Genomic DNA, 24,125 nt, shown 5'->3' with positions numbered 1-24,125 from the left:
AACTGCATGGCTGGCGGACCATACCCGTCTGTGAAAATACGCGGCCTTCCGTCATGAGAGCCTTTCTTGCGCTACAAGAACGACACGAATGCCAAACGTACTAATGGTTATTTTTATTATTATTACCACCATCAAAGTTCTCGGTGGTGAGGCTCACGTTAGAAACGAGGGCAGCAGCATCGGGTCTCGGGTGTCATCTTACAAGGCGCTCACCACTCGGCTCGTTGCCTTTATCTACTCACCCAATCACCCGTTCTCTCGCTCTCTCTCTCACCGTGTGCAACTTCATTATATAATTGTAGCTGCCTACGATCGGTCCGTATGTATGTTGATGTTTGTACAGTATGCCGAACTTTTTTCGCACCGTACGTAACCAATGGTGCTAATCGGCGGTGCGGGGGAAGGACAACAAACTTCATTTCTCACCCGACACATTTTTGTTTTTGCCCTGATTTGTTTTCCTTCACCGCTTCGCCGCTTTCGTCAGGCTGGTGACCCGGCTCAACTCTGTTGTTCAAGTGAGCCATATTTTTGTTTCACTGCTCCCTCGAGTGCTCAGCCGGCCAACCAAATTAAATCGAAACTCATGCGATTGTCTCCTTCCGGCAGCAGGCGCGTGGACTGACGGCGCCATGGCCCAGCCGCCGTTGGGGCCGCAGGAAACCCGGCTGCTGGCGCCGGCCGTGTTGACGCTGCTGGCGCTGCTGCTGCACCAAGCGCCTGCGCTCTGCCCCCGCCGCTGCGTCTGTCAGAACCTGTCGCCTTCCATGGCCACGCTGTGCGCCAAGAAGGGGCTCCTGGCCGTGCCGGCCACGGTGGACCGACGCACCGTGGAGCTTCGCCTCGCCGACAACTACATCACGCGCCTGCGCCGACAGGACCTGGCCAACATGAGCGGCATGGTGGACCTGACGCTGTCGCGCAACGCCCTCGAGGAGGTCGAGGCCGGATCGTTCGCCGACCTGCGCGTGCTACGCTCGCTCTACCTGGACGGGAACCGGCTGACGAACATCAGCGCGGACACCTTGCGCGGCCTCGCCAGTCTCCGCCTCCTCACCGTGAGCTTCAACCAGCTGGATCACATCGCCGAGGGCGCCTTCGACGACTTCCTGCTCTCCATGGAGGACCTGGACCTCTCCTACAACAGCCTCGAGAAGGTGCCGTGGGAGGCCATCCAGCGCATGACCAACCTGCACGCCCTGGGCCTCGACCACAACCTGCTGGAGCGCGTGGTGGCGGGGTCGTTCGCGCACCTCTACAAGCTCGCGCGCCTCGACCTCAGCTCCAACCGCCTGCGCACGGTGGCGCCCGACCCGCTGTTCTCGAGGGCGCAGGGCGCCGGCGGGGGCCTGCTGGCCGTCAGCCTCGCCGGCAACCCGCTGCACTGCAACTGCGAGCTGCTGTGGCTGCGGCGGCAGGAGAGGCAGGACCTGCTGGAGACCTGCTCGTCGCCCGCGCACCTCTCGGGCCGCGCCTTCTGGGCCGTGGGCGAGGACGAGTTCGCGTGCGAGCCGCCGCTCATCACGCACCACACGCCGCGCCTCGTCGTGCTGGAGGGCCAGCGGGCCACGCTGCGCTGCCGCGCCGTCGGCGACCCCGAGCCGCGCGTCCACTGGCTGGCGCCCGGCGGCCGCGTCGTGGGCGCCTCGGGCCGCGCCGTCGTGCACGCCAACGGCACGCTGGAGATACTGTCGGCGTCGCCCAGGGAGGACGGCACCTTCACCTGCTTCGCCTCGAACGCCGCCGGCGAGGCCATCGCCAACGTGGAGCTCAGCATCATTCACCTGCCGCGGCCGCCGAACGAGACCGGGTGGGCGCGCGAGCCCGACCCGGGCTCGTCCGACATCGCGACGCCGAACCGGCCCTCGTCGTCCACGGGGCCCGGCACCAACGCGAGCGAGAGCAAGGCGCACCACAAGCGGCGCGTGGCCGCCGTCGACGTGGCGGCCACCTCGGCGCTGGTGCGCTGGACGGCGTGGAAGGGGATGCGCGGCGTGCGCATGTACCAGGTGCAGTACAACGGCAGCGCCGACGACTCCTACGTGTACAGGCAAGCCCCGGCGCGCGTGCAGCACACACGGGCCGTTTGTGTGTTCATTCACTCGCGCAAATTCACTCGCCACGTGTTTCATTCGTTGTGACAAGTCATTCTTGTTTTTGCTTCTTTTCTGCACGCATTGGGTTCATTCGTTATTTAATGAATTCATTGGTGCAGTCGTTGTTTCGACATGCATTGCTTCCCGTGGGTTGCAAACTCTTTCTGGTGCGTTCATTCTGCACGCCATCCGCCTCCGCACAAGTCCAGGTTCGATTCTAGCGCTTCAGTTTCCTCCGTCGCTTGCCCATCTTCGCTTCCTCTCTCTGCCACCCTCAGTTATCGCCTCCTCGCCCCGCCTTCATGCCTCTTCCCACACTCAAGACGTAAGGCCGACATTTCGACGCAGTTGCACATCCGATCGTACCCTGCTGCGTTGATCGCGTGATTTCGGAAGAGGACGTCTCTGTAAATGGCATCGGGCTAACGAGTGCCTTAAACAAAATATCAGCAGTGTTTTTTTGCTTCTTACAAATGTGCCAACACATAAGCCCGATCTCGCATTCCCTGGGAGGTGTCTGCGGTTCCGGTATTTTCAAACTCTGGCAGCCGTGGGGTCTTTGCCACCGCTAGTATCGCGAACGGCGTGCGGGTGTGTGGCAGCATCCACACACGCGCACACTCATCCACGTGCCGGTCTTGCTCCACGTTGCGGTTGTAGGTGAAGAAGATGTTGCTCATATTTCTTTCTTTCCTGTAACGGGCTCATTCAAATGTCGCCTTTTTTTTTCTTCTCTAGCCCCGCGTGCATGCGTGCGTGCACGCGCGCCCGTGTGTGATTTTAAAGGTGCGTGGGATTCATACTCTTGGGTTTTTTCGGTAAAGTCACGTAGGTAAAAATTTAAATTAAAATAAAATAAAAAATAAAAATCACGGCGTTTCGGAGGCAACACAAGCCTGCGTCTTCAGGTGGTGTTGCCTCCGACACGTCGTGATTTTATTTTTAATTTTTACCTACGTGACTTTACCGAAAAAACCCAAGAACATGAATCCTTGCAGTCACGAAAGCTTCAAATCTGCAAGTGCGTGGGATTGTGCCTTTGTGCTCGCAGTGAGTGGCCCGTGGCCCGGCAGCGCGTCCGCGGCGCTGTGTTTTGTTAATTCCTGGCGCCTTTCTTGCGCGGTGACATTTTCATAACGCCGAGCCCGGAGAACGTGACCCCTTTCCCTTGCGAGCCACCATGAAAATAACAAGCCCTCAATGAGCGTTACACCTCCCCTTCCCACCCCATCCCACAATGTCTGTCTGTGTATGTATATATGTGCGGTGCAATAATAGCTAAACAGGGAGAGAAATGGAAGAAAAGAATGTGGCATCAACGCGCTGCAAATTGACCGCTTAAAATACCACCAAAATCGTCCGAGGATTTGGTCGTGGAGATGAGGTGGATGATACAACAAACTGACACCTTTTTTTACAAGGAGTCATGTTTGCATAGACCACAATACCTGCAGTCATAATGCAAACAAAAAACATAACTCTGATAATGTGCACTGTCCTTGAAGTTGATTGGTCCACACCCGAGACAGCTTTCCTAAGAGCCTAGTCTCACATGGGTTGGACCAGATGACGCCAGAGCTGTGCTTCTACGCGCCTTTTGGCGTCATCTGGTCCAACCCATGTGAGACTAAGCTCTAAGGAAAGCTGTCTCGGGTGTAGGACCAATCAACTTCAAGGACAGTGCACATTATCAGAGTTATGTTTTTTGTTTGCATTATGACTGCAGGTATTGTGGTCTGTGCAAACATGACTCCTTGTAAAAAAAGGTGTCACTTTTGTTGCCAGATAGAAGGGTAAAAAAACAATTATTATATTTTTACTGGCAAATGAGGTTCCAATGATGAGGTGGATGTTTTGGTGGCTGCTGCTGCTGCTGGTGCTGTTGAAAAGCAGACGAGCGGGCCGCGAGGATGCAGGCGCTCTTCACGTCTGTGTAACTCGGCTTTATTAATAATGCAGAGCTGTGCTTCTACCACATTATTGCGCGCACGCTCGGTACCGTTTTTCATCTCCGCGTGGGGCCTGTGTCTCCTGTAATGCAATGCGCCTGTCCCTTTCTGTTGTTGTTGTTGCTGTGTTGACGGGAAGTGGAGGGTTACGTGGTGCATATGGCAGATAGCTGGATGCTGTTCCAGGTGGCCTGTGCGGGAATGCGAGATGTATTTTTTAAATTGCATCGCACGCCCTCGGAATGCGAATTAATGCAGAGCGTGCAGCGCGTGCTTGGGTGCCGCAAAGTGGGAGGGAATTTGCAAAACGCAGTGACGGAGAGGGACGCTTAATTAATTATACTAATTACCTGAGGCTGGCCTGCAGGGCTATCTGTCTTTTCTGTCTGTCAGCCTGTCCGCTTGTCAGTTTTAAAAAATGAACGTTCGGAGAAATAACAACATCACCCGTTTCCCTGCCCGCCACAGGGCCGTGAAGCAGATGTACAAGAGGGTGATTAAGAATTCTTTGCAATGAGCTGAAATGAATTAGAATTAACACAATTGATGTCCCTTATTTATGCCACATCTTAACTCCGGCAATTCATTTTCACTACTTCAACGCACCACCGTGGTTTTTGCTGACCTGATAGTCTGCAATTTTCATGGTCCTCCGCATCGGTCTAATGAAACCAGACAGCATAATGTGGCTTCTCTCAACATAATGACGTTAGCGAGAGTGCGGTCGGTGGATGAAAAAAAAGCCCCCACGCAAGGAACTTGCAGGAAATTCATCCACCGGAATTGTTGCATTAAAAAAAAATTCAGTGAAGCGACAATCGCCTGCGTTGTTTGTGCTGCACAGAAATGGGACTTACTTCCCATTTGAAAATAATAGGCAGAGTAAAAAATGGTGAAGTATTGAAGCTGTGCATCGTGAAAGCTGTATTTGCAAATGTCCCCAACGGAGGCCAGCGGCCAAATGAAATGTATCTGAGCGCACGATGGGTGATGATGATTGATAATGATTTACAAATGCAACCCTAAACTGCCGGATATATCCCTAGTCGGGACTCGCGTTAGTGCTGCCCGGACATTCAAAGGATCCACGCCGTAAATAAAACATCGCGCTTTGCATGACAGAAAAGGCCAGAAGAGAGAGAGAAAAAATGTTTGTCTTCTTGCGCGGCCAACACGGGTCTCAGAAATATGGATCGAGCTCGGTGCTTCCTTTGAGCTGTTGCCACCACCATCGACGAAAGCCCCCCCCCCCCCCCACCTGAAATACCTCCACTCTGGAAGATTCATAATCAGCGCGGCAGTGCTTTGAAATGCAAATGCACGGAAGGGCATAATAGTCGGCGCGCTTTCTGGATAGACATATTTTTTGGCAAAGAGGCCTCTAGGGTGCCGAGAGCGGTTTGGAATTGCGGGGAAGGTTTCCGTCTCCCCAGGCAGCCCCGAACACCAAATGCGCGCTATCCCGTGCAACATTACGACGCGAGTAATCGCGACGGCACGACGCTGGAATGCTGATGGCACGGAAAAGCGATGTTTGTGCGCAAACAACAAGCTAACACTGTTTGCCTGTTCACCTCTTTTGTCTTCTTTGCCGCTACTACGAGCATTTATTTCTGATTGGATGACTTATTTAACACTCAACCCAGCGTTCAAAGCGATTGATTGTTTATCCGCAGCTTTATTTTATACACAAGCGACCAAACGCTTTCGGTAAACGTGCGCACGTTTCGCCGGCCCCCGTTTATCTCGCTCGCTATCTCTTCTCGTGAGAAACTTCACTTTAAAAAGCTTCACCTGCGGTAAGTTTAATGGCCTCATACAACTGCCCCACCCCCCCATACGCGCCAACATAACGAGCAATTACAGCCCCGTCATTAATGCAGCAAATAGCTGTTGCCATTCTGCAGCCTAAATGACTCCGCTGATGGGTCGATGGAGACATTCCTGTCAAGAGCAGCGTCGACGACGACGACGATGATGATGATGATGACGCATCAGTTTTGAATACATTGCAGCAAAGTGAATCATTTACAGCTTGATCCGTCGCCACTGACCTCACAATGCCTTATCAATTTGTCAATTAGTTACCAAACATTAAATGTTGCAAATGGGCCTATTATTTTTTCAAAATGATTGAAACGTTCATTGTTGTGACGTCACCTTCCCTATCAATTCACGGAATGACTCTGGACATATTAGCTCGCGCAATCTTCACACGCGCGCCTCTTTGCCCGGCACCACCCTGGGAAGTCGGCGCCGCGGCGATTTGCTGTTTCATTTGCGGTTGCGAAAAAATAGCTCGTTCTGGCCGTTCCCCGTTGAAATAAAAATAGACAACACGGTGGGACTCATCCGGATCATTCGTCACGCTCGGAGCCGATGCCGTTCTCGAGCCATTAAGATCGCGGTGCGGGGAAGCGCTCAGTGGAAGACGAATGGCTCTTGGATTTGCGGGGGGGGGGGGCTATGTCCAGAGCCATCATCACGGAGATGCCGGCACTCTGCAGCGCAGCTACCTTGGGGGGAGCGGTGGGTGGGAGGGAGGGCAATTCTTCATTCTGAGACAATGGCCCCCCGCCCCAGCCATGCCCTTTTATTCTGCGAACCGCCGTAACCACACCTAAACCCGCCCTCTCTCTCTTCCCACCAAGGGGTTCAGAGGTTGAATCCGGCAGGCCGTCCTGGTTAATACTGAAACGGGTTTGACTGGGATTTGGCCAAACATCCCCATTGCTTAAAATGTACCTGTGAATTAGTCGATTGGGATTTCGCGCAGTAACATCGCCACCCTATTGAGAAAACTTGGTAGGAGATGCCTAAAATATAGCCTTGAGGCTCAGTGAGGCTTTGCTGGGCAGACATGTGGAATCACGATAATAACAATGCTGCAGTCGTATTGACAACATCATACTGCTGCCAAGTGGACGATAAATCCCGTGACATCATTTCGTGCAAGCATCCATGGTCCCAACTTGCGAAATTTGAAACATTTACTCGCAAAAATCATTCAATTGAGAAACACGGCAATCGTGGCCACATCCCGCGAGAACTTGGCAGGACCCTCTTGAAAACGAGTCTTGAGACTCGGTGAGACTTCCCTAGGTAAACAAGAAAAGTAATCTTAGTTATATGACTTAAACAAAATAATGACACTGATAATTCGCTGTCGGAAAAAAAACCCACATTCCTTCCATCCACTCCGGGGGCAACCCCCTTCAGAATTTGATGTGGCACAAGGCTTTAAAATATGTTAATGTGGTGGAAATGGTAATAGTATGTTAATAAAACATTAAGAGAGCGCAAAACCCCCTAATTAATGTATTATTTATGGCCGACAGTTGCTGAAAATGAACAGTTTCCCCCTTATGGCTTCATTAATCATCTCGGCTCGGCTCTTGTGTGACCCGCGCTTACAAACGGAGGGCACCTCGCACACGAGAATCAGCATCTCCTGAGCCCCGCGCCTCCTCGGCTGCTTGAATGCTGCTCGTAGAAGGGTGTTGTCTCCCCCAGACAATCAAAACTCGTACGAATCTTGAAACAAAAAGGAGAAATCCGTCGCACTCTTATCCGAGCGCTTTCTTTTTCTTCTTTTCTCCCACTCTGGGTCTACTTTGAAAGTATCATGCAGATAAGGGGCTGCCCGAAGCCGTCCAGATACGAATCCCACGTTTCATGCCGGGGAAATTAATCGGCTGGGATGAAAAGTGAAACCTCAGAAGCCGGAGAAGGTGACCTTCTCTGCGCTGCCGTGACCTTGAGCCAATCGCATGCTTGCCACCGTCTTAGGTGCAATGAGCTGGGATGTATCGTGGGAGGAAGTGGGATATCGCACGATGTCAGAAGACGCGGGTGGGGGGGGGGGGCGCCGTGTAAATGTGTCGCGTCCCCAGTGGTGTCGTGTTATTATTGATACACCGGCTGGTTCAGTGGCAGAGGGAACAAGCTAGAAATCGGAAGGGTGTGAGTTTAAATCTTGGTTGCGATTAAATAAATCGATAGCCTGATTGTTGTTGTACTGTGAATTAAATGGCCCCTGCCATATGAAAGTGGAACTTCCAGCAGTGCCCTGGTGCTGTTAAGAGGAGATGAGGAAGCACCGACGCATCGATGCTCATCTGAGGCGGAAATCAATTTGACTGGACTTGACTTTAACCTCGTGCAGGGAAGACTTGACGATTTCCCGGGATAGCAGCCGATCCCGGGAACACAAAGACAGGCTACGGCCCCCGGTGGTGGTGGCGCCGAATAGCCGAGTGGCCTAGAGGTCAAGAGGTCGAGAGGTCGAGCGGCGGCCGAGCGGCCTTGTGGGCCTCTCGGGTCCGCGCGTTCACCCGGGGGCGTGTCGGAAAGGCCACGACCCCGTGTCAATCGACTAATTGGCGGGGGCCCGGAGGAGACAGTTTGGATTAGCGATACTTTCGGGCCTGGTGACCGATTAGCATCCAGCAAGATCCGACTGCGGAGCCAAAATGCCGTCGAGCTGAAAGCATTCATCAGCAGGGTCCCGTGCGCTCTCCCCACGCAGACAGATTATCCCCGTCGCCAGCCGTTAGGCTGCTCATCTGGCAAGGAGAAAAAAAAGCTCCTCTGCGTTTCCCCCTAATGCACTCCCTGGTCAATATTGATAGATCGTAGCAGTTTTTCGGCGATATCTTTGTTCCGTGTTCTTTACGGCCTTTCCGTTTATCTTGCCATTATCTTTGCGTCGTAAATTGAACAAATAAAGTTGTATCGAATAAACAGCAAAGAGAGCGTGGACACACGGGCTCATCTCCCGAAGCCCGCTGTTCAGACGACGGAAAATGAGAGGGTGAAGGTGGAGAGGAGCCGTAGAGGGGTCTCCGTTAGCTGACCATCCTGCTCCGACCTGGCACGCGGGTTGACGAGTTGGACGCAGGGCCGTGGCGCGCACGCTCCCTGCGAACGGAGGGCACCGCTAACCTCAACACCGCTAACCTCAACACCGCTAACCTCAACACCGCTAACCTCAACACCGCTAACCTCAACACCGCTAACCTTAACACCGCTAACCACAACACCACTAACCTCAACACCGCTAACCTCAACACCGCTAACCTCAACACCGCTAACCTTAACACCGCTAACCACAACACCGCTAACCTCAACACCACCCAGACGCTGGGCGACTTGCGCTGCCGTCGCTTCGGCGGCGGGAGGCGCTCACTCCAGGCAGCGATGCTCATCTTTCTTTCCCCGCAATCCCCGCGCTATGAATGAATTACCGCACCGCGCTGGGGAGTTGCCGAGGCGAGCGCCATTGCACTCCAGATTCCCCGCCGATGCCGCCGTGCGGCTTACGCAGCAACAAGAACGAGGACGGCATTCTACACGGATTGTGATGTTGCGTCATTTTCACCGCGTAATTGACGAGCCCTTGCATCCACATCAAAGCACTTCGTGCAAGTCATCAGAGACCGCAGTCTGTGAATTTGATCCGTTCATGGTCCGTATTTAGACTGCCGTTGATCTTTCTACACTCCCACAGCGCTGCCATGCGCATGATCTAATCATCAATTAAAAGCTTTATTCTGATGCACTACAACAATGCAGGTAGTGTCTCTAAATCCAGGTCATCCCGTACTACACTCGTTGCTTCACTGCCTTTAACGACACTGTCACCGTTAACGGGAGCAGATATCCAGCCTGCGCGTACATTGCGCGCGTGGCGAATGTCGGTTGCTGTGGTTGTCTCCGCCGAGACCCCGGCGAGGGCGCCACTGACAAGATCGGCCCCCCCGCGCACCGAGGCGACCACGACGACCTCGGCGTTCCGCCACCCATCGCCGTCTGCAGCTGACGGGCTGCGCGCCAACATTCGGCAAACGGGAGTCATCGGCACAATCGGCGCGCATCCAGGCGCCGCCGCAGATCGTCGCCGACGCCTTGGCACGCGCCGAACGAGACGGAGATTGTTCGGTCTGCGAGTTCTGGCGGAGTTGAAAGCCTCGGGCTAATTATTCATCGGCGATGTTGTTGTTCTTGTTGTGCACTTAACGCGGCGTTGCCGGAAAGCCGCGGCGACGCGGCGCGCCTCGTGAACCGCGACCTTCTGCGCCGCTGGAAATGTCCTCGTCCTGCTTGTGTTGCGCAAGAGAGCGCCGTGCGCGCAGCCCCATCGCTGCCCGGCGCAATGGGCTCGTTCATCAACATTACCCTGGCCCTGGCTGCGGGGCAGCGGTCACGCAGACTCCAGCGGTGCCCGTCGCAGGTTGCCGTGAAGCGTCTCTGAGGTCGCTGTGGATCCATCGCCCGGTTTCCACGCCGGGGCAAGGGGCGTGCGCGAGAGAGAGACCTCGCGCCTGCTCGCCAAGCAACGCCGTGCCGCAAATAACTCAGAGCAGCGCGAGCGAGTCGCTTCAACACTCGGCTCCTCAATGTTGCACCATCCTCTTTGGTTCTTTCGGTGAAGTCACGTAGGTTAGAAAAATAATTAACAAAAAAATGTAAATATATGATTTTATAATAATTTATTAAAAGATTATTTTTTGTTTTATAATTTTTCTACCCACGTGACTTTACCGAAATAACCAAAGAGTATGGATTCCTGCAGTCACGAAAGCTTCAAATCAAGATTGTTGCACCATCGTTTCTAACGTCAAGCTGCCTACGTCAAGCTCACGGCCAAACGTTTAAGGTGGCCCCTTCTAAGATGTGGTCAGATTTTAAAACAACGCGTTTTGGTTGGGGTGCAGCCATGTGACCCAGTTATTTGCACAGTGCACTACAATCCCGGCGACCTGAGTTTCATTTTTGGACATGGCTAACCTCAGTGGTGAGTCATATCTGAGCCCATCCGTGGCCTCAACCACATAACCAACTCACACTGACCAGCATTATTAAATATGGCCAACAATCTCCATGGACAAAATTGAGTGGAGAAGTCTTCATTCGGCAGTGGATTATTCGTGTTTTAATGTTGCCTTGGTGCCTCTGTGGCAGCCAATGAATGGAATGCATCCGATATGATGTCCACGAAAGAGATGGAGCAATGAAAATCAGTGTGTGCACAGGCGCTAGGTGGATTATTATTATGGGTGAACATTTGGATTGAGAATCGATTGGGTTTCTGTTTGTAGTGAACGCAGTGCCTCTAAGTCGCTGCAGGCTTTACATGACCCGAATTGGCAACCAATGCATCACAAATCCAATAACATGTAATGATTTTTTTTACACGTGAAATTCTACGCAGGCAAGGTAAAGAACGATATGAATATCCGACCCCCATACGCGTCCGTCGCTGATTTTTGCCACGAACCGGGCACAGGCCACACTATCCCGACGGTGGAGTCCACGTGGTTTTGCAAACAGCAACAAATGCGTGCACCCCCTTGTCTACTCAATGTAGTTCGGTTTCAAACTCCAGGCAGCTCTCTTTAGTTAATATGCGGTGATAATTGTCTTGCATTAAAGTATGAATATTCGGATGTGACAAATGTGTTTTTTTTGTTGCACTTAAGCATACACAGAAATCAGCATATTATAAGTTTAACGTGGTTGGAGACTAATTTAACTTTCATATGCTTCCCTGTGCCTTTAGGGAGAGGCTGAAACAAAATTAATTACAAACTGATACTATCTTATCAAGCACGCCCCGTTTAATGAAATTGTATTAGTTGCTGTAATCTACTGATTGTGTCCTGAAATTAATCTTTATATATATAAACTGAAAATGCTAAAATAAATCTGAAAGCTCAACTCCTCTGGAATAGTTTTGAAGGCAAGGATTAAAATAATAATCTGCGAAATGTTAATATCGGGTGTGTTAAGTTGTATGCATATCGATGCAGTTCAGACAAACTACATAATTTTTTTTCGTTCATGAAAGTAGTCAGCAGGGTTTTGCGTACAGCTAACTGCTGATGAGCAGTGGTGGAGCAATGAATCGATCCATCGATGGTTTTGATTCTCAAACTTGCGGTGCACGCAGTGAATGGCGTGTGTGGAAATCGAGTCTTTCCGAACCACGGGTGTTGCACGCCAGGGATCTTCAACTGCATTTTGCATTCATCACATGAATAGAACCGGCACGTGCTAGTGGGCCATGTGATGTCATATCACTTGAAAAATACGCTGTGGTGTCACTTACCACTGTGATGTCATACAGCCAATACATATCCCTCGTATGCATCTCTGTCATCTCCAGATCTTGCTCCGCTCCGCTCTCTCTCTCTGCCATCTCGGCAGGCCACACTCCCAGAGCCGAACGTGAATCTATCGATCTCTGAGTGAGTCTGTGGGTCTATGAGGGTGCATGGACCTCCAGGGGAATCTATCGATCTCTGAGTAAGTCTGTGGGTCTATGAGGGTGTGTGGTCCTCCAGGGGAATCTATCGATCCCTAAGTGAGTCTGTGGGTCTATGTGGGTGTGTGGTTCTACAGGGGAATCTATCAATCTCTGCGTGAGTCTGTGGGTCTATGTGGATGCATGGTCCTCCAGGGAAATCTATAGATCTCTGAGTAAGTCTGTGGGTCTATCAGGGTGCATGGACCTCCAGGGGAATCTATCGATCTCTGAGTAAGTCTGTGGGTCTATGTGGGTGTGTGGTTCTACAGGGGAATCTATCGATCTCTGGGTGAGTCTGTGGGTCTATGAGGGTGCATGGACCTCCAGGGGAATCTATCAATCTCTGAGTAAGCCTGTGGGTCTATGTGGATGCATGGTCCTCCAGGGAAATCTATCGATCCCTGAGTGAGTCTGTGGGTCTATGAGGGTGCATGGACCTCCAGGGAAATCTATCGATCTCTGAGTAAGTCTGTGGGTCTATGCGGGTGTGTGGTTCTACAGGGGAATCTATCGATCTCTGAGTGAGTCTGTGGGTCTATGTGGGTGCATGGTTTTCCAGGGGAATCTATCGATCTTTGAGTGAGTCTGTGAGTCTATGTGGGTGCATGGTTTTAAAGGGGAATCTATCGATCTCTGGGTGAGTCTGTGGGTATATGTGGATGCATGGTCCTCCAAGGAAATATATAGATTTCTGAGTGGGTCTGTGGGTCTATGCGGGTGTGTGGTCCTCCAGCGGAATCTATAGATCTCTGAGTGAGTCTGTGGGTCTATGTGGGTGCGTGGTTCTACAGGGGAATCTATATATGTCTGAGTGAGTCTGTGGGTCTATGTGGATGTGTGGTTCTCCAAGGGGAATCTTAAGATCTCTGAGTGATTCTTATTCACCCAAATGTCCTGGTTGCCAAGTATATTTTGTGAAAACTGGGATTTTCTCTCCGGTATAAACATTTCTGGAATAAATGCTTCAACTCATGATAAGAGCGAGCGGCGGGGCTCCCCGAGTAGTGGGCGGGGCTACCCGAGCAGTAGGCGGGGCTCGCCGAGCAGTGGGCGGGGCTCCCCGAGCAGTGGGCGGGGCTACCCGAGCAGTGGGCGGGGCTCCCCGAGTAGTGGGCGGGGCTACCCGAGTAGTGGGCGGGGCTACCCGAGCAGTGGGCGGGGCTCCCCGAGCAGTGGGCGGGGCTACCCGAGTAGTGGGCGGGGTTACCTGAGTAGAGAGCGGGGTCAATGACAACCAGTATTCCCGCACGCTGTGTGGGTCGTGCAGTGATTGAGTGGGCACGGCTGTGTCGATGTGGGCATCGCTGGTTGAGCGAGGCTCTGCCAGCTCACCACGTGTTCTGGTTAAGCCTCCCAGCAATGCGGTAGCCCTAGTGAACAGACTCACTGTTCATTCAGACGCTGTCTCTCCGACCAACCTGTTCTTCACCTGAGGACGGCTGCTTGCGTTGTGGCCGAAACGTCGTGAGAATTGTATTATTTTATTATGTTTTATTTTTATAATTTTGTTATCTCCCTTCTACGTGACTTTACCGAAAGAACCAAGAAGAAGGAGACTCACTGTCGTCATTTGAACCTCATAGCGGGACCCCGGGGTCCCGTAAGCCCGCCGGCTCTCGCATAAACTGCGCTGCGACGTCATTTTATGTCTGTTGAAGGCGAACGATACGGCAATGTATTCCTCTCGACGAGCTCTACACGATGCGCTCATCAAAGTTGTGTTTCTTTTGTGCATTCGTTTGGACGACATGAGAACAGAATGATCCGCGCCAGATGGGTCGCCGCGTTTATGTGCGCACTGGGACGGAGCCGCCAAAAAAACAATTAATTAATTAATTGCTATTTTGACTTCCGTTTATTTGGGACCCGGGGTCCCACCATAAGGTTCATTTACAGATTCATTTTATTCTAGATTTGAAGTTTTCGTGACTGCAAGGATCCATACTCTTTGGTTCTTTCGGTAAAGTTTCGTAGTCTCTGATGTCCACACTTATATAAACTCCTTAGCCCGGCATTTCTACCACTTTAGTAAAAAAAAATTCTAGCTGTGATTTTCACACCTGATGATGATTGCTTGTGTCGAAACGTCGTGATTGGTTGCATATTTATTTATTTTATTTCTATTCTTTTCTCTTTGTTTACCTACGTGACTTTACCGAAAGAACCAAAGAGTATAGATTTATTTTAAATGATCGTTTCTCGAATTGAAGTGGCTGTGGTGATCTTTGTCACCAAGCCTCGCGCGTAATCCCCGTGTGTCCCCGACGCTTGAGTGAAGTATCAACCATTGAGGCCTCAGCGATCACATGGCACCCTGTCCGAGTTTGTTTGCTTAATTAACCAGGTGAGAGCTCAAGAGGCCAGGAACGTCCCCTCTGTAGGAGTGCACCTGATGGTGGAGGGGTGACCTCCTACCGCTGGACAAGAACCACGTGACCGCGAGCCATACATGTCCACAGCAGAGCCTCACCATTCTGGCGAATTGCCCGATGATGCTGGTTGCAATTACCAGCGAAACGTCGTACTCAAATTGTAAATGTTGTGGCTTCAACACACCGGTGGGCTAAAGCAGTGAACTATTTGTCTTTGTCAACGTGACACATTTTTACTGATTGGCCGTGTCGGGTGGTGGAGGGTTACGACACATTTATAAATAAACGCGATCTAAACCCAAAAACGTTGATTATGAATAACATTGGTCGCGAAAGCCTACGTGTTTAACTCGGAATACGTGATCAACCAAGTTCTGTTCTTGAAGCTTCTGCCTCCTGTGTAGGGGACTGGGTCCGACTGTGAAGGTTATTTAAATAAATTCTTTTTTCATATAAATCACGGTTAACGAGCGCAGGTCCAAAGGCCCAAACGCCAACTGTCCAGGGACACAGCGCGCGATTGAAGGTGTAATAGATACGAGTTAACGCAATGTTATAAGAATGTGGGAACAGAGACGATGGGAGGGCATTCCAGAGATGAGCAGTGCCAGGGAAGACGCAGAGACAGAGAAAGCAGTGCTGTGACCTGCAGTGTGGTGACTGGGTAGGTGAGTGGATGGGTGAGTGAGCGGGCGAGTGGGTGAGTGTGTTGTTGTGACCTGCAGTGTGGTGACTGGGTAGGTGAGTGGATGGGTGAGTGAGCGGGCGAGTGAGTGAGTGTGTTGTTGTGACCTGCAGTGTGGGGACTGGGTAGGTGAGTGGATGGGTGAGTGAGCGGGCGAGTGAGTGAGTATGTTGTTGTGACCTGCAGTGTGGGGACTGGGTAGGTGAGTGGATGGGTGAGTGAGTGTGTTGTTGTGACCTGCAGCGTGGTGGTTGAACACCGTGTGGGTAACATGACAGTCAGTCTGGCAGATCGAGTCCTCTAGATGGGTGGAGGAATGAATAAGTGAAGGGCACAGCAACAGCAACAATGGTAATAGCATCAGAAGAGCGATAAGGTGGCGACTAACTGGAGGTGAGCGGAGTGTTTCAGTGGATGCTGGATCATCAATCACCCCAACTGCTGCTTGATGTTGAATCCTATCGCGTGGAGCGAAGTAGGAGCTCGGTGCTCCACCCCAGATGTGACAGCAGGATTCCAACTTCGCTCAGAATATGTTCTTTGTACAGCGGCGGCCATAATTATTCAGAAATGAGGGAGCCTTTGGCACAGCAAAAGTGACTTCCAGCAGAGAAGATTCTGGCGTTGCTCCTCAAGCCGGCAGTCGGATCCCACCGAGAGGGAGCTCGGGTAAAGCCGCTGCGATTAACGGATTTTTTCGTTTTTTCACTTTCAATGCTGAATTGAATTCTCAGTGGTGTGACTGCGCGTCTTCCAGTGCTGTAATTTATGCAAAGCTCAGCAAATCCCTTTTAACGCAGGAGGCTAATTTTACTTCTTTCCCCCGCTCCGCCTAACCCCCCCCCCCCACCCCCCCACCAGGTTACTCGACATGAATAATGCGCGCTCGCTCGCAATTGGCTGCCCCGTGCCCTCCAGAAAATTGCAAAAGATCTACCCCGGAGAGAGAGAAGAGAGATGCCTCCGCTTTTCTTCTCCCCTCTCTCTGTCATCGCTCTGAACCGTTGCCTTCTCCTCCAGCAAACCACGGCCCTGTTGACAGAGCCCGTGGTCATATCACTAACCCCCGAGAACTCAATACTTGTCGATGACCCTGCCATCTAGAGTTGCCCCCCCCCCACCACCCCACCCTCCTGTCCATCTGCATTGGTGACGTCCTTTCCTTTTCTTAAGTCCAGGATGAAGGCCCTCCTCTTCTACCTGAGAGTCGTGATGCCTTCGATGGGTTGCGCTGCTCACATTTCCACCTCCATCCCCGCCTCACTTATCCCCACCACTATCACTGAGCGCTAGCGCTGTGCAACAGCCCACGACCGCATCGCCTCTGGTTGTCATATCTCGGAAGCTGAGACTGGCTCGTGCTTAGGTTGAGATCCCGAGCGCTGTGGGCATCAACTCGCGAAATGTTCTGGAGATGGCAGTATAGCCAAGGATTATTGAACCGAGCTGTGCAGGGAGTTTTCTCATTATATGCTGTTGCGCGGCAGGGTGGTCCAATCGTAATATGTGTGCCTCACAGCAAGATGTACCTGGGTTCGATTCCCGAAGCGGGCCGCTTTGTATGGGGAATGTATGTTCGCTACCTTTCTGCACGGGTTTTCTCCGGCTTCTTCATTTTCCTCCCATAGCGAACATAAAACCCCCGCACAATATCACCGGCATTGGCCAAAACATCCCAACGCTGAACAATTACCTGCAAATGACTCAATTGGGATTGCACACAGCAGCAACATCGCCTCAACTTGGCAGGACCCTCCTGAGGATGAGTCTCGAGACTCGATGAGAATTTTCTGGGTAAGGGCGTTCTCATTACCGCCTCGCATCGAGAGCTGCGGTCGAATTCCCGAGAGCCAACGATGCCACGTGTATTGCGTTCACAATGGCAGATTCATCTTCTTGGTTCTTTCGGTAAAGTCACGTAGAAGGGCAATAATAAATTAATAAAAATAAAACATTATAAAATACAATTCTTACGACCTTTCGGCCACAACGCAAGCAGCCGTCCTCAGGTGAACACCAATGAACACCAAGCCAAGCTTTGTGATGTTCATTCAGACGCTGTCTTTCCGACAGCCCTGTTCTTCACCTGAGGACGGCTGCTTGCGTTGTGGCCAAAACGTCGTGAGAATTGTATTTTATTGTGTTTTATTTTTATTATTTTATTATTTCCCTTCTACGTGACTTTACCGAAAGAACCAAGAAGATGAATCCCTGCAGTCACGAAAGCATTAAATCAAAAAATGTCAGGTTTCTCGATGCGTTCTGCTTGCTCCTTCAAGCCAGGACCCGTCCGATGCAAGAGGAGGCGTCTGCGTGGCGTTACGCAATTTGACATCCACCGGTTGTTATCGGGATGCGTTATACTGCATTATACCCTATACGATGTATAAATACACAGGACCTTCAGAGAGGTTTCGAGATCAGAGCAGTCAAACTGCCATAGCCATATATCAATATAATGCAATCGTATTATTTATTGTCGTGGAACATTGAGAAACTAAAATGACGATGAACTTCGGACCCGTGGCACCACCACAGGAAGGGGGAGTAGAATCGATAACACTGGTCAACACACTTTTTCTGGCATAAAGTTTTCAACGGTTTTAAGGTAATTTTGAGGTGCTGATTCCAAATCTGGCATCAGTTTATGTGTATCACATCAGGTTTTTGAGATATCAAATATTGGATTTTCAATAAAAACTGCAGGAGAAAAATATTAAATAAATGTGGATATCTACATAAAATGATATTATAAACACACTATCCTAAAACTGCAGCACCATATTTTAACACTAAAGCAGTCACTGACTCGCAACAACTTGCAATCATAAGTGACAGAGTTAATTTCTGGTAAAATCAATGAAAATGGGGTATGCCGATAGCATAAAAATGAGATGTGATAGAGCAAATCTGAGATCAGATTTGGAATCAGCACCCTAAATTTTTTCCAGGCCAGAATTTTTTTTTTGTTGACCAGTGTTATGTAAGGTGTGGGATGATGTAAGATTTGGGATGATGTAAGGTTTGGGATGATGTAAGGTGTGGGATGATGTCAGGTGTGGGATGATGTCAGGTGTGGGAACAGGGAAAGGAACGGGTGAGGGACTCGAGAAGAGACGTAGATGATAGAATATGATTTAGAGAAACGGGAGCACACGGTCACGTGAGGTGAGTATTGGCGGATGGTTCGCGCCAGACACAGATTCGCATACCACTCGCCACTGATGTTAGCCGTGCCTGGGAATAGAGCTCGGGTCGCCGGGTTCATTGGTTTGCCAAACCAGGGACCCATCTATTCACCTCAATCTGACGTTAAGCGTATTGCGAAGTGTGTAGTTACGTGCTAATGGAATAAGTGCATTGGTGTCAGGGTTTACGACACGAGAACGTAATGTTGGTGTTTGAGTGATGGTAATCATTATTATTTTCCTATTATCTGTACGGTGGCTCTCGTAAAGTGTCAAAGTTTATTACATGCAATCTCATTTGCGTTTTTGTTATTTTAGTCGCGTTAACAAAAAATGTTAGTCAGGCCTACTCAAGAAAATGGTTTACAGATAATTAGGTTTCACATTGCCCCCGTGGTGAGAGAAACGTGGCCGAGACGTGTCGAGGTTGTCGCCCGTCAGTCTCGCGATCGAGCCGTGTCGGTCGCCGTGGTTAATACTGCGCCGTCTTATTCGCAGTGTCAACGTTAAAACAACAACAACAACCAAAACAACCCATTGAAAGGGAGCAGGCCGTTGTGTGCCAGCTTCACGGTCCAAATTTTCCAACTTTTAAAGTTAAGCGCAAGTGATTCTGCAAACAACGTTGCGGTGTACAGGGTGGTTGTGACTTCATCATCATCATCTGCGTGGGACGCTTCACTGGAATTCATGATGCGCAGCACTTCGCTCTCGCGAGCCTGACAAACAGCCGCGGCAGCAGAATTCCGCTTGCCGATGGCATTACGAGGAGAAGTAAAAGACTCTTAAATATTTGAGAAGGGGCAGTATTTGTTTATTGCGATTTCGCTGACACCAGCCGATGAGAAGAGCGAGCGACGAGGCCTTGCTTACGCGGCCACGTTCTGCAACGGAGAGCGGCGACTGCAACTCTCACGCGCTCGTTTTGTTGCAGCAATCCGCTCCCCGTGGCGAGGACGTCGCGCTGTTTATGCTGCAAACAGCAAAAAAAAGCATGAAAGTGATAATCTTATGGCGGCTTTTTGTTGTTGTTTTGGTTTGGATTTTTTTTTTTACTTTTTTTCTCGGTTAACAGCAGATAAAATAAATACATGACTTACTGGCGCCGTCACACATGACACCACGCAAATGATGGGGAGGGGAGGGGAGGGGTGGCGGCGGAGGGAAGCAGCGTCTCGAGAAGCCTCGAGCCAAATCAGAGAAAGCCATTCTGACGATCTGCTCCGGTCGCCCTGAGCACGTTCGCTCGGAAATGAACGCGCCCGCGCGATAATGAATTTCCGAAAAATTGTGACTACTGCGGCAATTTCACCCCCCCCATTTTCCTGCCCCCGCGGAGCCGTCAGCGAGGGAGCCCTCCTCGCCACCGTCATCGCTCACGCGGCAGCGATCCGCGGCTATTTCTCCGCGGCGCGGGGGGTAATGAGTCCGCTCCGAAACGCAAACCTGATGACCGTCACCGCCGCAGCGGCGGCGATGCACAAACGTGCGGCTTTACCGCTCTCCTCTAAGTAACAACACAAATTGCGGCGCGCGATCCATGCACGCGCGCGCGCCTCTCTCTTTCACGGCGCGACGAAGCGCGCGCGCGCGGCCCGTGACTCACCCGTCAATCACGCCTCGGCCTCCATCAGCTTCTCATTTAGATTAATGTCAAGATTTGCCAAACCTGTACCCCCCCCCCCCCCCAAACACACACACCCTGCGCTCCCGGCAGCCGTGCCGCTGCGATGTTTAAACGTAATGGTGTTTCCGGACCCAGTATTTCCCACCCTGCACTTATCTTCCCAGCAGGGACACATTGTGTATGCGTGTGCGCGATGACAATGCCCAGCGGTTCTGGCGTCGACATTGCGAGCGTGTCGTCTTATCGCCGTCGTTCTATAAAGTTAGGGCAAAGGCGCAGACCTGCGAATGCTCGCTCACGCCACTGCTGGAGGAAGAGGCTCCGTTAGAGGGACCTATAGAGAGCCCTGAAAGGAAAAAATGTGTCGCCTCTTGCACGCTGTATAGACGTGTTGGAAGACGTGGGAGTAAGCCACACACTTCACCCCGCTCCACACGACCTGGCAATCGACTGACTGTGAACATACCCCGCTATTGTTATGGGTGGAAAGAGGAGAATCGGCGACCTCTGGATTGCAACTACAATGCTCAAAGCGTGACACCGCTGTGGGAGCGCCCCTGCCATTAAAACAGCAACGACTACGGTATTGATGACGGCGGCCATCTCACGTGCGTGTGTGTTCACGTGTATGTGTGTGTGCACGTGTATGTGTGCACGTGTGTGTGTGTGCATGTGTGTGTGTGCGCGTGTGTGTGTACACGTGCGTGCGTGACCCCCGACCCTGCAGGATGATGTCTCCGGGCAGCAGCTCGTGCCTCATCACGGGGCTGCTGCCGGGCGTCGGGTACCAGGTGTGCGTGCTCGCCATCTACTACGACGGCACCATCGTGCCCTCGGTGGCCGCCACGCGCCCGCTGGGCTGCGTCGACTTCGTGACGGAGGATACCGGCGACGGCGACTCCCAGCTCTGCTCCTCCTCCATCGCCTCCTCCATGGCCAACGGCGGCGCCATCATGCCGGGCCAGCTGCTCGGAGGCACCATGATCATCATCATCGGAGGCATCATCGTGGCCTGCCTGCTCGTCTTCACCGTCATCCTCGTCATCGGCTACAAAGCCTGCGCCGCCAACGACGGCACCACCAAGACGTCGAGCCGGGCGAACGGCGCCGGGGCGACCGCTGCCGTCGGCACCTCGGTCCCTGCCGGCGCGGCCGACGGCTACTCCGCCGCCACCGCCGTGGCCGCGTGCCACCCCAACAGCAACAGCAGCAACAGCAACGGCAACAACGGCGCAGCGGCGGCCCCCGCGGGACTGCCGGTGCAGGCCAGCTACGGCGACGTGGTGCGTGAGCTGAACCAGCTGAAGCTCGCAAAACCGCCCGACCCAGCGTGCGACGTGAAGCCGGCCACGCTGCCACGCGCGCCGCGTACCGCGCGACTCGGCGCCGATCTGGAGGCCGAGTCGCCGGCTGTTGCGGCTGCTGCTGCTGCGGCTACGGCGGAACGCGCAACGCTGCCGCGACGGCTCGCAGCGCACCGGAGGTCCGTAACGTCGATGCCGCAGCGCTCGGTGGACGTTTCTCCGGCGGACGGATCGACGACGCGTGCGGTGTGGCCGCGTGGGGACGGGCGCAGGGCGACGCGCAGCCTGTCGTTCGACGGCGGCAGCTTCCCCCACGGAGTCTCCTCGCTCGGGCTGAGCGGCGCTGGGCAGCCCCGGCGGGCGGGCGGCATGTGGACCAAGCGAAGCATGTCCGTCAACGGGATGGTGCCCAGCGTTGAGGACGGGAAGTTGTCCGGACGCAAAGCCATCTTCAGCAGCTCCGACTGGATCCTCGAGAGCACTGTATGAGCGCAGGGCAGCGGCGCTCGCAAACAAACGAGAGCGGCGAGTGACGGACAAACCCCCCCCCCCCCCCGCTTTTGGGAATACGTCAGCGGAGATAACAAGAGCACAGGAAGGACAATGCGACAGCAAATGTAACCAGAGATTTAAATAAAGTTAAACAAAAAAGATGAAATATATTGTAACAGTATTTAAGGCTTCAGTGGCTCGCTCAGATTTTTGAAAGCATGCACCATCTACGAAGCGCCTTTACCCCAGGAGAGCGTGCGCGTGTCTGGCCATGAGTCGTCATTGCCCCCCCCACCCACCCCCCAGCGTCAACGCGCCCCGTTCCGGCCATCGCATCAACCTCGGCGCGTCGGGGAGTGGGTATAGGCGGCGACACGCGAATAAACCCGTTTACAGAGTAGCAGATGTATGATTTGTCCGTGGGCACGACGGTATGCAAGAGTGACGAGCGAGCGAGCGACTCGAGGTGGAGGTGGTTCCCATAGCTTGTGCTGGCGCTCCACTCCCCAAAGCCCCCCCCCCCCCCCCGAGTTTCCGGGCCAGCGCCTTCTTCTTATTCTTCTTCTTCTGTGCAATACGCGGAGCCGCGCAGAGCGAGCCCGAGTCTTTTGGAGCACCAGCGAGCAAAGAGGGCGGCTTTGCGCTTGGCCGGGCAGCACACCGGCCCCAGCAGTTTCCTCGACAAGAGAATGCAAATAAAATGATAACGACGACGACGATGATAATGATAATGACGATGGTGATTTAAAAAAAAATGCAAAATTTTGGCAATGTACAACGGCCTGCATATAAACACAGCGGTTGTAACTAACGGTCGATGTTTTTTTTGTGTGTGTGGAGTCATTCCGATGTCACGCTCGTCGTCCGCAAGCGACTCCTCCTTGCAAGCCTGGTGGATGGGGCTCAGGGAGGAGGGAGCTTGGGACAGTCTGATGCCCCTTACCGTTCTATTTGTGTGATTCCCGGAGGCAGTCCGCTACTTGCTTTGCAGCCTCGCTACGAGCATCGCTAAATGGGATGAGTTGATCGACTACTTAATTTATATTTTCAATCTTGCAGTTTACTCAAGTGCTATATATTTATCAACTGCCAAGGGGAAGGGAAGGAGCGGCTGCGATTTCGTTTTGTATTCTACTCCCCGCGAAGGTAGAATGTGCGAGTCATTAAATTGACCCTATTGTGTTTCGGTAAAGAGATGTGGACCCACTGTTGTGTACATTATGTCAACACGGGGCCAGGTGTACATATGGTGCTTTTTAAAAGTGGATTAATCAGTTCGCGTGTTGCGGTCAGTGCTTGAATGTTGGTTCTTTTGGAGCGATGGTGGTAACTTCCTTGGTGTACAAAGTGAAGTAAACTCGATGTAAATACTTCTCTCCGTCATTATTACCACCGGTGCCACGCGTAACACGCACACACACACACACAAAGACAACGATCCCCTTGTATAGCCTTTAACTGTTGGGCTAAGGTGCTATTAGCGAGCACCTATTATACATATATACATAGCACACGCATGAGCCACTGTCGCCAGTGTTGAAAACTCTGCGAGTTCGTCACCAGATCGAACGATTTTATCGGTTTCCCGAGAGGCAACATGTTGCCAGCGACATGCCCGAACGCCTTTCTGAGACCGACCCATGAGGCCGATTTCAGAGCCGACTCCGCGTGCGGCTAACAATTCGTCGATCGTTCGCTGACAATTTTTTTTTCATTCGTCGAACAAGTCCGACTTCTCGTCGCTAGTTGGCAACACTGGCTCACGCGACTGCGATCGGAAGGGCAGCCGAGCCGCTCGGCGCCGTGCCACGTGAGAGGGCAAGCGAGGCAGGCACGACTCTCCGCTCCCTGGGGCACCAGCTGCTCCAAAAGCAACGCTGGTCCCGGAACCCGCGGTTGCACACCTGGGAAATCAGTTGCACTCAACCTCGGTCGCACGCAACTGAAATCGATTGCACGTGGACGTCCCCCGCAAGCAGTTGCGCAACCGCTTGCTCACCGCGGATTTCGGACTCTGTTCGCTCGACTCGTAGGGACGCATTCCATTGCGGGCTTCTTATTGGCGGGAGCTGTGATCGGTCACCGCCTATCCCGGAAAGCGCCG

General features: G+C 52.3%; 1 protein-coding gene across 3 annotated transcripts in view; it reads left to right on the top strand.

The window, feature by feature from the left end:
• The window catches only part of LOC133352618 (leucine-rich repeat and fibronectin type-III domain-containing protein 3-like), a 40,526-nt gene extending 16,830 nt beyond the window's left edge, over positions 1 to 23,696 (top strand). For 2 of the 3 annotated variants that reach the window (XM_061568372.1, XM_061568374.1), the window contains exons 2-3: positions 610 to 2,050; positions 20,953 to 23,696. In XM_061568372.1, the coding sequence (XP_061424356.1) occupies positions 633 to 2,050; positions 20,953 to 22,018 (2,484 nt within the window). In that variant the 5' untranslated portion in view covers positions 610 to 632 and the 3' untranslated portion in view covers positions 22,019 to 23,696. The remainder of the gene's footprint in view (positions 1 to 609; positions 2,051 to 20,952) is intronic. The other variant, XM_061568373.1, reaches the window with a different exon arrangement.
• Positions 23,697 to 24,125: the final 429 nt, after the last annotated feature.

This window comes from Lethenteron reissneri, chromosome 41, assembly GCF_015708825.2.
Source record: "Lethenteron reissneri isolate LAM-NWPU_2019-01 chromosome 41, ASM1570882v1, whole genome shotgun sequence".
NCBI lineage: Eukaryota > Metazoa > Chordata > Hyperoartia > Petromyzontiformes > Petromyzontidae > Lethenteron > Lethenteron reissneri.
Note: the sequence above shows the minus strand (reverse complement) of the source record. Positions and strands in the feature narration are given on the sequence as shown.